This window comes from Neofelis nebulosa, chromosome 3 (genome assembly GCF_028018385.1).
Source record: "Neofelis nebulosa isolate mNeoNeb1 chromosome 3, mNeoNeb1.pri, whole genome shotgun sequence".
In the NCBI taxonomy this organism is placed as follows: domain Eukaryota; kingdom Metazoa; phylum Chordata; class Mammalia; order Carnivora; family Felidae; genus Neofelis; species Neofelis nebulosa.
In genome coordinates, this window is record NC_080784.1 from 149819811 (window position 1) to 149832135 (window position 12325).

Consider the following 12325-nt stretch of genomic DNA (forward strand, 5'->3'; position numbering starts at 1 on the left):
ATCAGCAGTGTAAAAATACACTCAAGATGAGAAGCTTCAAGCTGAGATACCTGGAAATCTCGTTTCAAGCTAACATGGGAAACAAGGACTTTCATGAAGTCCCCCAATCCTCCTATCACTACCTACATGACAAACTCAAAATCAACTTCCAGGATGAGCCTAAGGAAGAGATTTCACAAACTCACATGTGTTAGGCAGGATGACACAAGCCAGGCCTCCTGTGTACATGAGAAATGTTAGCAAGCTGGCCTGCCAGTTAGCCTTCTGTGGTCACTCAGTTTTGCCTGAACACTCGAAAAAGAATTAATATTCTACATAGGGGCCTGTGAAAATAAGGGTTAATTAAATTCTCAGGATCCAGGTGCCAATGTGATGACTAAAAATTACAGGTGGGGAAAGAAGAGAATGGGAACAGAACTGTTATTGCTACTGTTGTGAAGAAAAATACTATTCTGTCCACAACAGTAAAGGAGTATATGATGTTAGTTTCAACCTCCAAGTTTTTATTAGCTTTCTAACCACAGATCAAACAAAAGTGAATCACAACGAAGCCTTCAAACGCGGAATTCCAAGGGTGTTCAGACGACCTGGGGCTGTCTGCTGCCTCCATACCCCCATCTGGCCATCCCATCTTTCTGTCCATCCCCCCAAACTCTTCTGCAATAAAGGTAAATGAAATAGCGACCAGCACTAAATGTGACGTTAAGTTGGCATTTACAAATGATCTGCAAAATAACTCCCCAGCGGACCTAATCAACCCAGAGCACACTACCGGACTGCTTGGTGGCTGTCTAAAAAGATAAAGCCCGTACTTTTCTGGGGAGCATACTGGGAGGAAGGGCACCTCGGTGAACCAAGTAGCTGCTCCACACTCCAAGACCCTGGGCTGTCACCTGGGGATCCTGACCCTAAAGCCGCCTCATTAAGGATGTGTTACATCCACAGGACTTGTTACTCCAACTTTCCACTCCTAAAACCTAAGAGGGAAGTTAAAAGGTGCTGGGGTGACAGGGAAAAGCACAACGCCCGATCTTGTGTGCTTCGAATCCAGAAAAAAGCAATGGGCAAGCGAAACGGAGAAAGACCACCTGGCACGCGACGCATAAAGGTCATGCGGAGGAGTGGGAGGTATCTATGCAGAGCGTGCAAACCAACAAACCCAAGAGTGGAACGAAGGGAAAGATGGGGAGATGGAGAATGCAGACCCAGGCACCGGGGTGTGTCGGGACTCGGGGTCCGGGGAGAAAGAGCCTCTGTGGGGGCTGGAGGACTCCAAGCGAGCTTGAAGCGGGTTGGGGAGGCGACGGCCCTCAGGCAGCGCCAGCGCACCAGAAGGGCTACCGGAGACCTGCTCAGTGGGAACGCCTAGCCCGGGCAGCTCGGGGCAAGGCGAGCTGGGGCCCGCGGCCCTGGTCGACCGAACAAAGCCGGCGCGCGCGGGGCCTGGCTACTCACAACAAGAAGCTCATGTCTGCCGCGGCGTGGGCTGGGGTCTTTGCGGTTTCTAGGCCTCCGGGCGGCGGCGGCGGCGGCGGCCAGGGATGAAGAGGGAAGGAGAGAAGAAGAGGAGAGGAGGAGGAAGGGAAGCGCCAGCTGTTCGACGGCCCCAACTTGTTCGGCTTTGCTAGTTCCAATGGCAGGCGGAGGGGGCGGAAGTGGGAAGCGCACGGCTTGAATCACTCACTGGGAGGGGAAGGGAAAGAAGGCGGGGAAAGGGCCACACGCCTGCTCTCCGAAGAACAGCCGCCGTGACTGCTGAGCTGCTTGTCGCGCCTCCCCCTCCTCCGATTCCTCTTCTTCCTCCTCCCCCTACTCCTAGTCTCCAGTCCCTCACCGCCCTCACCCCGCGAACTCTCGCGAGAGCGGCGGGCGCCGACTCTCCCTCTCCCACTGTGGCCCCGGGTCCCTCAAGTTCTGGACATCTTTGCAGCCCCGGACCACGCCCAGCGAGTGCACTGGGGCCACCAGATTGGTCAAGGACTGTCCACCTAGTTGCGGGTCGTGGCAAAGCGCTCCGAACTGCTTAGCTGGGTTTCAGCAGTCAGGAAGGAAGTGGGCTTCAGCTGCGGGATGTTCTGCAGTGAGGGATGGAATTGCCACCAGAATTATGCCCTCTGTAAGTGTTCGGCACAGGATGGTAAAAGGTTATGGAGTCTCTTTGCTAGTATATAAAAACAGGAGGAAGTTTAACGTGTTTGGAATGGGTTGGGTGTGGTTCCCCCAGAGGAGAGAAAAGGGTCTAAATGGGTTTTCAAGGTCCCTGTTGTTTTATGGTTGTATTTTAAAACCCTGAACTAGGAGAGGTCAGGATCCATTATTGTCTCAACAGGCAAGCTATGGTGTCATCAGCAGTTGGGAAAACTGCTGTGGTGACATATTCAATGTGGAGCATTCTTAAATGGATTATAAAGCCTGGCTCTGAACCCCTTAACTGTGAAATGCAAGGCTCTCTATAAAGGGGACTGAATCAATTCTAGCCTCTAGAATGTTTTGTGCAACAGAGTGCCGAATGGTTATAATTGGCTTAGGCCCCATAAATGCTTAATCAGCATTGCCACTATAACCAACCTACCACAACATTATCAGTTTAAGTACCCATTTATTTTACACAAGAGATGTCCATCTTCTTTACTTAAAACATGCATCAAGTCCACAAGTAAGTTTTCAAAGAACCTGAACATAACTTAAATAATGTGCAGCTATTAACCCACTTTGGGCTAACTGACATGAAGGAAGTACCAATATGAACTATATGCTTTTGAGTTGGTGCATTATTAGTTTGGCATGTTGGTAAATCAAACCGTTTAAAAAATACAGAAGAAAATATTGGAATCTTGACATAATCTTGGGAACGGCAGAGGTCACTGGAATAATTTGGGAAGACTTAAATACTCAAAAGATGCAGGAAAGAAGGGGGGAAAGGATTTATCTCAATATAGTGAAAATAATGGATTTATAACAAAAGCCCAGATCTTGATTTGGTACTAATTTATTATGTAATTCCATAAGGGTCTTCTGAAAGTAAGACTTGAATTACCAGATTAGGAAATTATGTTTGGGAAGAGTAAATCAGTTAACCTATTAGAACAACAGTTCACACCTTTGAAAAGGAGGGTCTTGGATTATTTCATGATCTCTAAGATATTCCAGTTCTAAAAGTCTGTCATGTCAGGGACATCCATCAAATGACTGGCAGACAGTCCCCATCTGCTCCCTGATTTGGCAGGCTGTCTTACATAGTTTTGCTTTTGTTCAAACACAATTTAGATGAATCCTATGACACTGAATCAGGATAACAATTGGCAGAGGAGAGAATCTGCTAAAGTACCTGCTGAGTTCTTTTCATACCACAAGGAGAGTTGCCTGAAACTAACAGCTGATAAAACTTAAATATATTGGTCTTAAAAATGATAGTCATGTTAATAATATGGAATATAATTCCAGAGGTTAGACATTTAAATCAAACCATGGCTGTCACTTAAAATTATTCGGCTTCGAAAGCACTGGGAAATTTAGAACCAAATAGAGATTTATTCAAATGGACATTTCTAATTGCAATTGCACTTTCACCAATCCATATTTCATATCACTCTTCTCTTAAAATTTCAAGAAGTTCCTCTCCTGGTCAAAAACTTATTTTGTTTATAAATCTTTGTTTATGAAAGATTATTAAAGTTTGTATTTACCAGTTTTTCAAAGAATTGAGACTATAGCATGAATAGAATAGAATACAACAGAACATGTGTAGGTATATGCTTTCAAATATCTTTACAGATCCATTCAAATTTATAAGTATATTTACATATATAAATATAAACAAACAAGATAGTTATACATTCTGGTAAGATAGGAAATAAGCAGAATAATGTCATAGAGAATAATGGTGAAGGAAGAGGATCTAATTCATTTATTTATTTTTTAATTTTTCTAAACGTTTATTTGTTTTTGAGCGAGAAAGAGAGACAGAGTGTGGGCAGAAGAGAGGGAGACACAGAATCCGAAGCAGGCTCCAGCTGTCAGCACAGAGCCCAATGTGGGGCTCAAACCCACAAACCCTAAGATCATGACCGGGGCCGGAGTCGGAAGCTCAACCAACTGAGCCACCCAGGTGCCCCGAAGAGGATTTAATTTAGATTGAATGGTTCATAAAGTCCTCTCAAGGAGGTGACATTTTTGCTAAGACCTGAGACAAGAGAAGGAGCCAGCCTTGCAAAGAACTAGGGGATGAGCATTTCCTGGTAGAGGGAACAACAAGTGAAAATGCTCTAAGATAAGAAAGAGCTTAAAGAGTTCTTAGAGTTGAAAGGTTATGGCCTGGGCAGAGTGAGGAAGAAGAATAGCATAAGAGAAGACTGGACATGTAGACAGGGCAGGCTGGGGTTGACAAGCTTAGGCAAGGCATTTGGATTTTATTCTGAGAACATTAAGAAGTCAGCAGAGAAGTAAAACAATAATCTGAATAACATTTCATTTTTTTTTAATTTGGAAAATTTCAAACATATATAGAGGGGAAGAAATATGATGAATCCATCACACAGCTTCAACAATTATCAGCTCATGATCCGTGATTAACATTTTGGAAAGATCATTCTCCCTTGTTGTGGAGAATGGACCAGAGGGGGCCCACATGTCAGAAGGGAAACCAGAAGACTATTGTAATAGTCCATTTGTTTCTCAGTTGTGATTTGGTTTAGGGTAGTGTCATTAATAATAGGAGAAATTAATAATCTCAAGGTAAAACCAACAGCACTTGGTGATTGTGCAGGTTGGGGAAAGAAAGGAGTCAAAGATTATTCCTATTATTTTGGCTTTAGCAACTGATGGAAATAGCTATTTATTGAAATAGGGAAGGTCTGAGTGATAATTTGGTGGTAAAACAAAGTTCTATTTTAGATTAGTTAGCTTTGAGATGTCTATTAGACATCAAAGTAGTGAGGTCTCGAAGAGTTTTGACTACTGCGCAAAGCAGAGGGAGAGATCCAAACTACAGGCATGAATGCAGACCTCAGTAAGTAAATAGTATTTGAAACCATAAGATGGACTTGCAAATAGGAATTTATATTCCCGATAAGGATAGGCATAGCAGAGCATTACCTGTAAGCATCTGTTTATTCTTTACTTCTCTTCCCAGATATCTCTGGTTTCTGATCACCACTTACCTACTTCAGGTGTATTTATAATCTCCTTTTCCCTCAAGGTAATGGTTTCTACAACCTTAGAGATGATTCATCATACTTTTTATCAGATTAATCATTTCCAATGTGTTTACTAACATGTTACCCTTCCCAGGTAAGATAACACTAATTAAAGCCAAGTTTCCAAATAGTGGGCAAGAGGAAATTTCTCCTTATAGAAACATTTCAGTTAAAAAAACAAAAAAACAAAAACAGGGGCACCTGGGTGGCTCAGTTGGTTAAGCATCCGACTTTGGCTCAGGTCATGATCTCATGGTTCGTGAGTTCAGGTCCCATGTCGGGCTTTCTGCTGACAGCTCAGAGCCTGGAGCCTGCTTCAGATTCTGTGTCTCCCTCTCTCTGCCCCTCCCCAGCTCGCGCTCTGTCTCTATCTCTCAAAAATGAATAAACGTTAAAAAAAGAAAATTTAAAAAAACAGTAGGAATGATTTAATTATTATTAGAATATCACCATTTTTGCAACCCCTAATAAATTACTGGATCTAGGCATTAATCATGGCTGCTGGTATCACAGGGAGAAAACCATACTTTGTATGCATCCTGATGGAAGAATGTATCATCACCTGTGAAAAAGTCTTGCCAACAAAAGAGAACTTGAATCTGGTTAAGCCTCTAGATCAACTATATTAAATTATAGGGAATAGAGGGAACAGGAGAATATGGTAAAGAACATGTTAAATGACACCACATGGATTCATCAACAAAATCCAAACTGTGGAGAAATGATACAGGACCCAATGTCTTCAACAAATGAATTACAAAGGAAAAATAGAGCTGAAAGAGAAACCTAGAGGTTGAAAGAAACATAAGAGAGATACCCACCAGTTGTCAGGTGTACTTTCACTTACATCCTAATTCAAACAAGCAATGTGAAAAAGAACAATAACAAATATTTATGTCATTTATGGACATCCGAAAGTTTTGAACACTGGGCAATTGATGATTAAGGACTAATTATTGTGGTGATGATGTTGTAGTTATGTTTTTTTAAAGAGCCCTTATGTTTTATAAATATGTACCAAATACTTACAGATGAAATAATATGCCTGGAATTTGCTTCAGAAAAATGTGGAAGAGGGAAGTAGGAGTATAAATGAAATGAGATTGGCTGTGAGTTGATAATTGTCAAAGCCAGGTGATAAGAATATGAGAATCATTAAACTGTGCTATTTACTTTTGTTTAGTTTTGAAATATTCCATAATAAAAAGAAAAACAAATAAATAGCAGGTCTCCTTTTGTAAAGGCCTAGAAGAAGTATTAATTAGTGATGGGAATTTAAAATTTGCTGATACAGAACAATGATTTTTGGGGGTGCCTAGATGGCTCAGTTAGTTAAGCGTCAGATCTTGATTTTGGCTCAGGTCATGATCTCACAGTTTGTGAGTTTGAGCCCCACATGGGGCTCTGCACTGATAGCACGGAGCCTGCTTGAGATTCTCTCTCCCTCTCTCTCTGCCCCTCTCCTATCCATTCTCTCTCTCCCTCTCTCTCTCTCTCAAAAATAAATGAACATTAAAAAAAAAAAAACTTAAAAAAAAAAAAAAAGAACAATGATTTTTTTTGGACCAGAGCATTCTTTCCTTGCCCTCATATCACCCAGCCTTTTCTGCCTATATAAAGATATTCTTTTATATATAAAACTAAAAGGAAATGCAGTTAATACCAGGGAGAAGAAATGCCAAATTCAAACCCCGTGGCTAAATCTGGGCCTCAGTATTTCTTAAGTAGCTGATTCCTTCTGATTCTAAAATGTGATCTGACTGGGAAAGAATAGATACCTGCACAGCAATAGAAAAAGTACACCTAGGCAACAAATCTTTAGTAACCTGATCAAGTGCATTCTGTTGTGCAAGAGTGTTTTGGTTACATAACATCTAGATTGATGTGGTAATTATTCTATCTAATTGGTTTATTGCATAAGATTGTTTTTTTAGCTACCTCGTATTGACTATTTCTCATGGTCTAGTCACTCTGCTAAGCTTTTCATATATTTTATCCTCATGTCATTTGTTCCTTACACTACCCCATAAGGTTGGTATTAGGTGTTATTCCCCCCATGTATAGATTAGGAAACTAATGCTGAGAGGTTATGTATGTAACTTGCTCAAAATCACATAGCTGTACATACAAGCTGAATTCAGTAGATCCCATTTCCTTCTGCCCATTTCCATAATGACCTAAATTAGAATGAATATATCCTAAATGAATTTTGGCATGCTACACAATCCCACTTAACATAGCTAGCAGTTCAACCTAACCCTCATTAATGCCCTTTAGATCTTAATTCCATACCTTGCTTCATTAAAGACAAACATGTATAGTTATACACAAACCAGTGTATGGTTATAAATGCTTCTCAAGGGCATATTATTCTGATATAATAGAAAAGAATGAAAGTGGGGCACCTGGGTGGCTCAGTCCATTAAGCATCCAACTTCTGCTCAGGTCATGATCTTCTGCTCAGGTCATGATCTCACAGTTCATGGGTTCAAGCCCCATGTTGGGCTCCACGCTAATGGTGCAGAGCCTGCTTGGGATTCTCTCTCTTCCTTGGATTCTCTCTCTCCCCCTCCCCTACTTGCTCTCTCTGTCTCTCTCAAAATTAACAAACTTTTGAAAAAATTTAAAAAGAAGTGTAAAAAATTGGTTCATGAAACTTGGTGTCTCTGGGTGCAATCATTTATCACTAAAAGCCATAAAGTATCAAAACACAAAGCTTATTTAATGTGTTAACAAGGGAAGAAGAAATCTTCTATTGATCCCAACCCTAACCCAATTCCCTCCAATTCAAGCTGTTCATTCTTTTAAAGGTGAGGTTTGTGCAATAAAATGCTAGATTTAAGAGAATGATGACGTACATACCATTCGTCCACTCAACAAGCATTTACTGTCTATTATGGGCCTCTGGAAGCAAAAAACATCATGAGTCCTATAGGTCATTGGGAAATACAAGTAATCAGACAAAAGCAAAATTAAAAAGTGTGTAAGTTTCAGTAAGGAAAAGCCTATGTTATATGTGAGCATATATGAAAGGGAACTCACCTTCTTTTTTTATTATTTTGAGAGATAGAGCACAAGCAAGGGAAGGACAGAGAAGTCAGGGAAGGACAGAGAGAGAGGGAGACAGATAATCTGAAGCAGGCTCCAGGCTCTGAGCTGTCAGCACAGAGCCTGATGCAGGGCTCAAACTCATGAACTGTGAGATCATGACCTGAGCTGAAGTCAGACGCCCAACCGACTAAGCCACCCAGGTGCCCCAGGACCTCACTTATTTTGGTCAGAGAATTAGATCCTGTGCATTGAGAAATAGCTGGTATGTATTTACTCCTTGCATATAAATTCCTGTTATATTTATAAACAGCACAAATTATTTTTTATTTATTTATTTATTTATTTATTTATTTATTTTTTAATATATGAAATTTACTGTCAAATTGGTTTCCATACAACACCCAGTGCTCATCCCAAAAGGTGCCCTCCTCAATACCCATCACCCACCCTGCCCTCCCTCCCACCCCCCATCAACCCTCAGTTTGTTCTCAGTTTTTAACAGTCTCTTATGCTTTGGCTCTCTCCCACTCTAACCTCTTTTTTTTTTTTTTTTTTTTTTTTTTCTCCCTTCCCCTCCCCCATGGGTTTCTGTTACGTTTCTCAGGATCCACATAAGAGTGAAACCATATGGTATCTGTCTTTCTCTGTATGGCTTATTTCACTTAGCATCACACTCTCCAGTTCCATCCACGTTGCTACAAAAGGCCATATTTCATTCTTTCTCATTGCCACGTAGTATTCCATTGTGTATATAAACCACAATTTCTTTATCCATTCATCAGTTGATGGACATTTAGGCTCTTTCCATAATTTGGCTATTGTTGAGAGTGCTGCTATAAACATTGGGGTACAAGTGCCCCTATGCATCAGTACTCCTGTATCCCTTGGATAAATTCCTAGCAGTGCTATTGCTGGGTCATAGGGTAGGTCTATTTTTAATTTTTTGAGGAACCTCCACACTGCTTTCCAGAGCGGCTGCACCAATTTGCATTCCCACCAACAGTGCAAGAGGGTTCCCGTCTCTCCACATCCTCTCCAGCATCTATAGTCTCCTGATTTCTTCATTTTGGCCACTCTGACTGGCGTGAGGTGGTATCTGAGTGTGGTTTTGATTTGTATTTCCCTGATGAGGAGCGACGTTGAACATCTTTTCATGTGCCTGTTGGCCATCCGGATGTCTTCTTTAGAGAAGTGTCTATTCATGTTTTCTGCCCATTTCTTCACTGGGTTATTTGTTTTTCGGGTGTGGAGTTTGATGAGCTCTTTATAAATTTTGGATACTAGCCCTTTGTCCGATGTGTCATTTGCAAATATCTTTTCCCATTCCGTTGGTTGCCTTTTAGTTTTGTTGGTTGTTTCCTTTGCTGTGCAGAAGCTTTTTATCTTCATAAGGTCCCAGTAATTCACTTTTGCTTTTAATTCCCTTGCCTTTGGGGATGTGCCGAGTAAGAGATTGCTACGGCTGAGGTCAGAGAGGTCTTTTCCTGCTTTCTCCTCTAAGGTTTTGATGGTTTCCTGTCTCACATTCAGGTCCTTTATCCATTTTGAGTTTATTTTTGTGAATGGTGTGAGAAAGTGGTCTAGTTTCAACTTTCTGCATGTTGCTGTCCAGTTCTCCCAGCACCATTTGTTAAAGAGACTGTCTTTTTTCCATTGGATGTTCTTTCCTGCTTTGTCAAAAATGAGTTGGCCATACGTTTGTGGGTCTAGTTCTGGGGTTTCTATTCGATTCCATTGGTCTATGTGTCTGTTTTTATGCCAATACCATGCTGTCTTGATGATGACAGCTTTGTAGTAGAGGCTAAAGTCTGGGATTGTGATGCCTCCTGCTTTGGTCTTCTTCTTCAAAATTACTTTGGCTATTCGGGGCCTTTTGTGGTTCCATATGAATTTTAGGATTGCTTGTTCTAGTTTCGAGAAGAATGCTGGTGCAATTTTGATTGGGATTGCATTGAATGTGTAGATAGCTTTGGGTAGTATTGACATTTTCACAATATTTATTCTTCCAATCCATGAGCAGGGAATGTCTTTCCATTTCTTTATATCTTCTTCAATTACCTGCATAAGCTTTCTATAGTTTTCAGCATACAGATCTTTTACATCTTTGGTTAGATTTATTCCTAGGTATTTTATGCTTCTTCGTGCAATTGTGAATGGGATCAGTTTCTTTATTTGTCTTTCTGTTGCTTCATTAAACAGCACAAATTAATAAAACTTCTATTCCCCTCTCATCATTGCCAACCCACTTTTGGTGGGTTTTTTAATTTTAATTTTAATTATTTTTACAATGTACATTTTATTTATTTTTAAATATAATTTATTGTCAAGTTGGCTAACATACAGTGTGTACAGTGTGCTCTTGGTTTAGGGGTAGATTCCCGTGACTCATCACTTACATACAACCCCCGGTGCTCATCCCAACAAGTGCCCTCCTCAATATCCATCACCCATTTTTCCCTCTCCTCCACCACCCCCCCACCAACCCTCAGTTTGTTCGCTGTATTTAAGGGTCTCTTATGGTTTGCCTCCCTCCCTCTCTGTAACTATTTTTCCCCCTTCCATTCCCCCATGGTCTTCTGTTAAGTTTCTCTGTTTTGGTGTTTTGAAGCACCATGACATAGAAATTGTTTTTTGTTTTCAAGAAGCCAGTCTTAGAACTTTTTAGAAGCTGCTACTTTTGGTATACAATTTTTAGAATCTTAGTTCATAGCACAAAAATCATAAAAGATTTCTTGCATGGACTATATGCACTTGCCCAATAAATGTTGACTGTCTTTATCTGTCAAGTTTATTATTGTCCACAATTGATTGTTTTTTCCCACTAAACTTAGACCTTGTAGACACTTTTCCAGGCAGCTGCATTGGGGGGAGGAGGAGAAAGGGTCCTTTTTGAACCTATTCAAAGCTGCTTTTCCCAAATTGATAGGACATTGCCAAGGTCAAAAAGCCTAAAATTAACTCTACCAGCTGTGTTTTGGATTGCTTCATATAGCACATGGACTCCGGGGGGCTCATTCTGGATAGGCTAGCTTACTGCTTCAATCTGCCGTACCCTTAGAAGTTTGTTTGCCTGGAGTACATGTTGTGCACAGGATGTGGTAGCTAAGCAGCTTGAAAGTGTATGGGGACTAAACAAATAAGTCTCTCTTTTAATCTCAAAGAAACCTAGCAACAATGGGGGGGGGGAGGGGATGGAGAAGTCACTACTGTGTATGTCAGATGAGCTGCTTAACTTTTAACCTTGCTAAAGTTTCCCAGAGAGCAAGCTGGTTATGTGGTGCCAAAGACCAAGAGATGATGCTGCAGTTGCAAGGAGTCTATGTTTTTAGCCCACCCATCTCCATGAGGCCCTTTAGCATGAAGGACCATATATAGGCATAGAAAGTATCCCAACTGGCTGCAACTTAAAAATATCCTAAGAATCAGCAGCTGTTACTTTCACCCACACAAATTCACAGTTGGCTTAATAAGCTAGTGCCTGTTCTCAAGAGCTGCAGCCCTCTGGGTTATGCCCTCTGTTCTTAGGTTGCCTCCCCCATCTCCAGTCCCCTACTCAGAGTAACTTAAAGCAGAATGGATGAATAAAACAGATTAGTTATGAGCGGTTCAGGGTTTGCATCAATGTAAATAATGAGATGTGGAAGTCAGATCTTGCAATATGGTCTTAAATCCCTGCCTTTACAACCACTGGACCCCAGGAACCCTAGGCTGTCCCTACTCCTGGCCATTTGTTCTCTCTCACTTATGGCCACTACCACTCCCTCTTCTTGGCATCCCTCTCATGTTTTTCATAGTTGTCATGGTCACAACCATAGCAACCTGAACAGGCCACAATCCTCTTATAGCTAGAGATGTGAGATACTGCTTTACACAATATAATTCCCCTGCACTTCACCAATAGAAATCTGGTCCCAGATAGTCAAATCAAGTTTTTCCTTGGGAGAAATATTTCAACCCTCCCCAAATAGCACTATTTTTAAGGTTTGTATAGCATCAGGGTAACCAGGAAGAATCTACAGATTTGACCAGTTTTTTTTTTTTTTTAAACTGTTCCTTATTTTTTTTGAGAGAGAGAGAGA

The 12325-nt window shown here is 41.2% G+C and overlaps 1 protein-coding gene across 1 annotated transcript in view; it reads right to left on the reverse strand.

The window, feature by feature from the left end:
- Nucleotides 1–1853, reverse strand: part of MOB1B (MOB kinase activator 1B) — a 53675-nt gene extending 51822 nt beyond the window's left edge. Inside the window, exon 1 of the mRNA XM_058722332.1 lies at nucleotides 1456–1853. Coding sequence (XP_058578315.1) covers nucleotides 1456–1469 — 14 coding nt within the window. The 5' untranslated portion in view covers nucleotides 1470–1853. The remainder of the gene's footprint in view (nucleotides 1–1455) is intronic.
- Between the last annotated feature and the right edge of the window lie 10472 nt (nucleotides 1854–12325).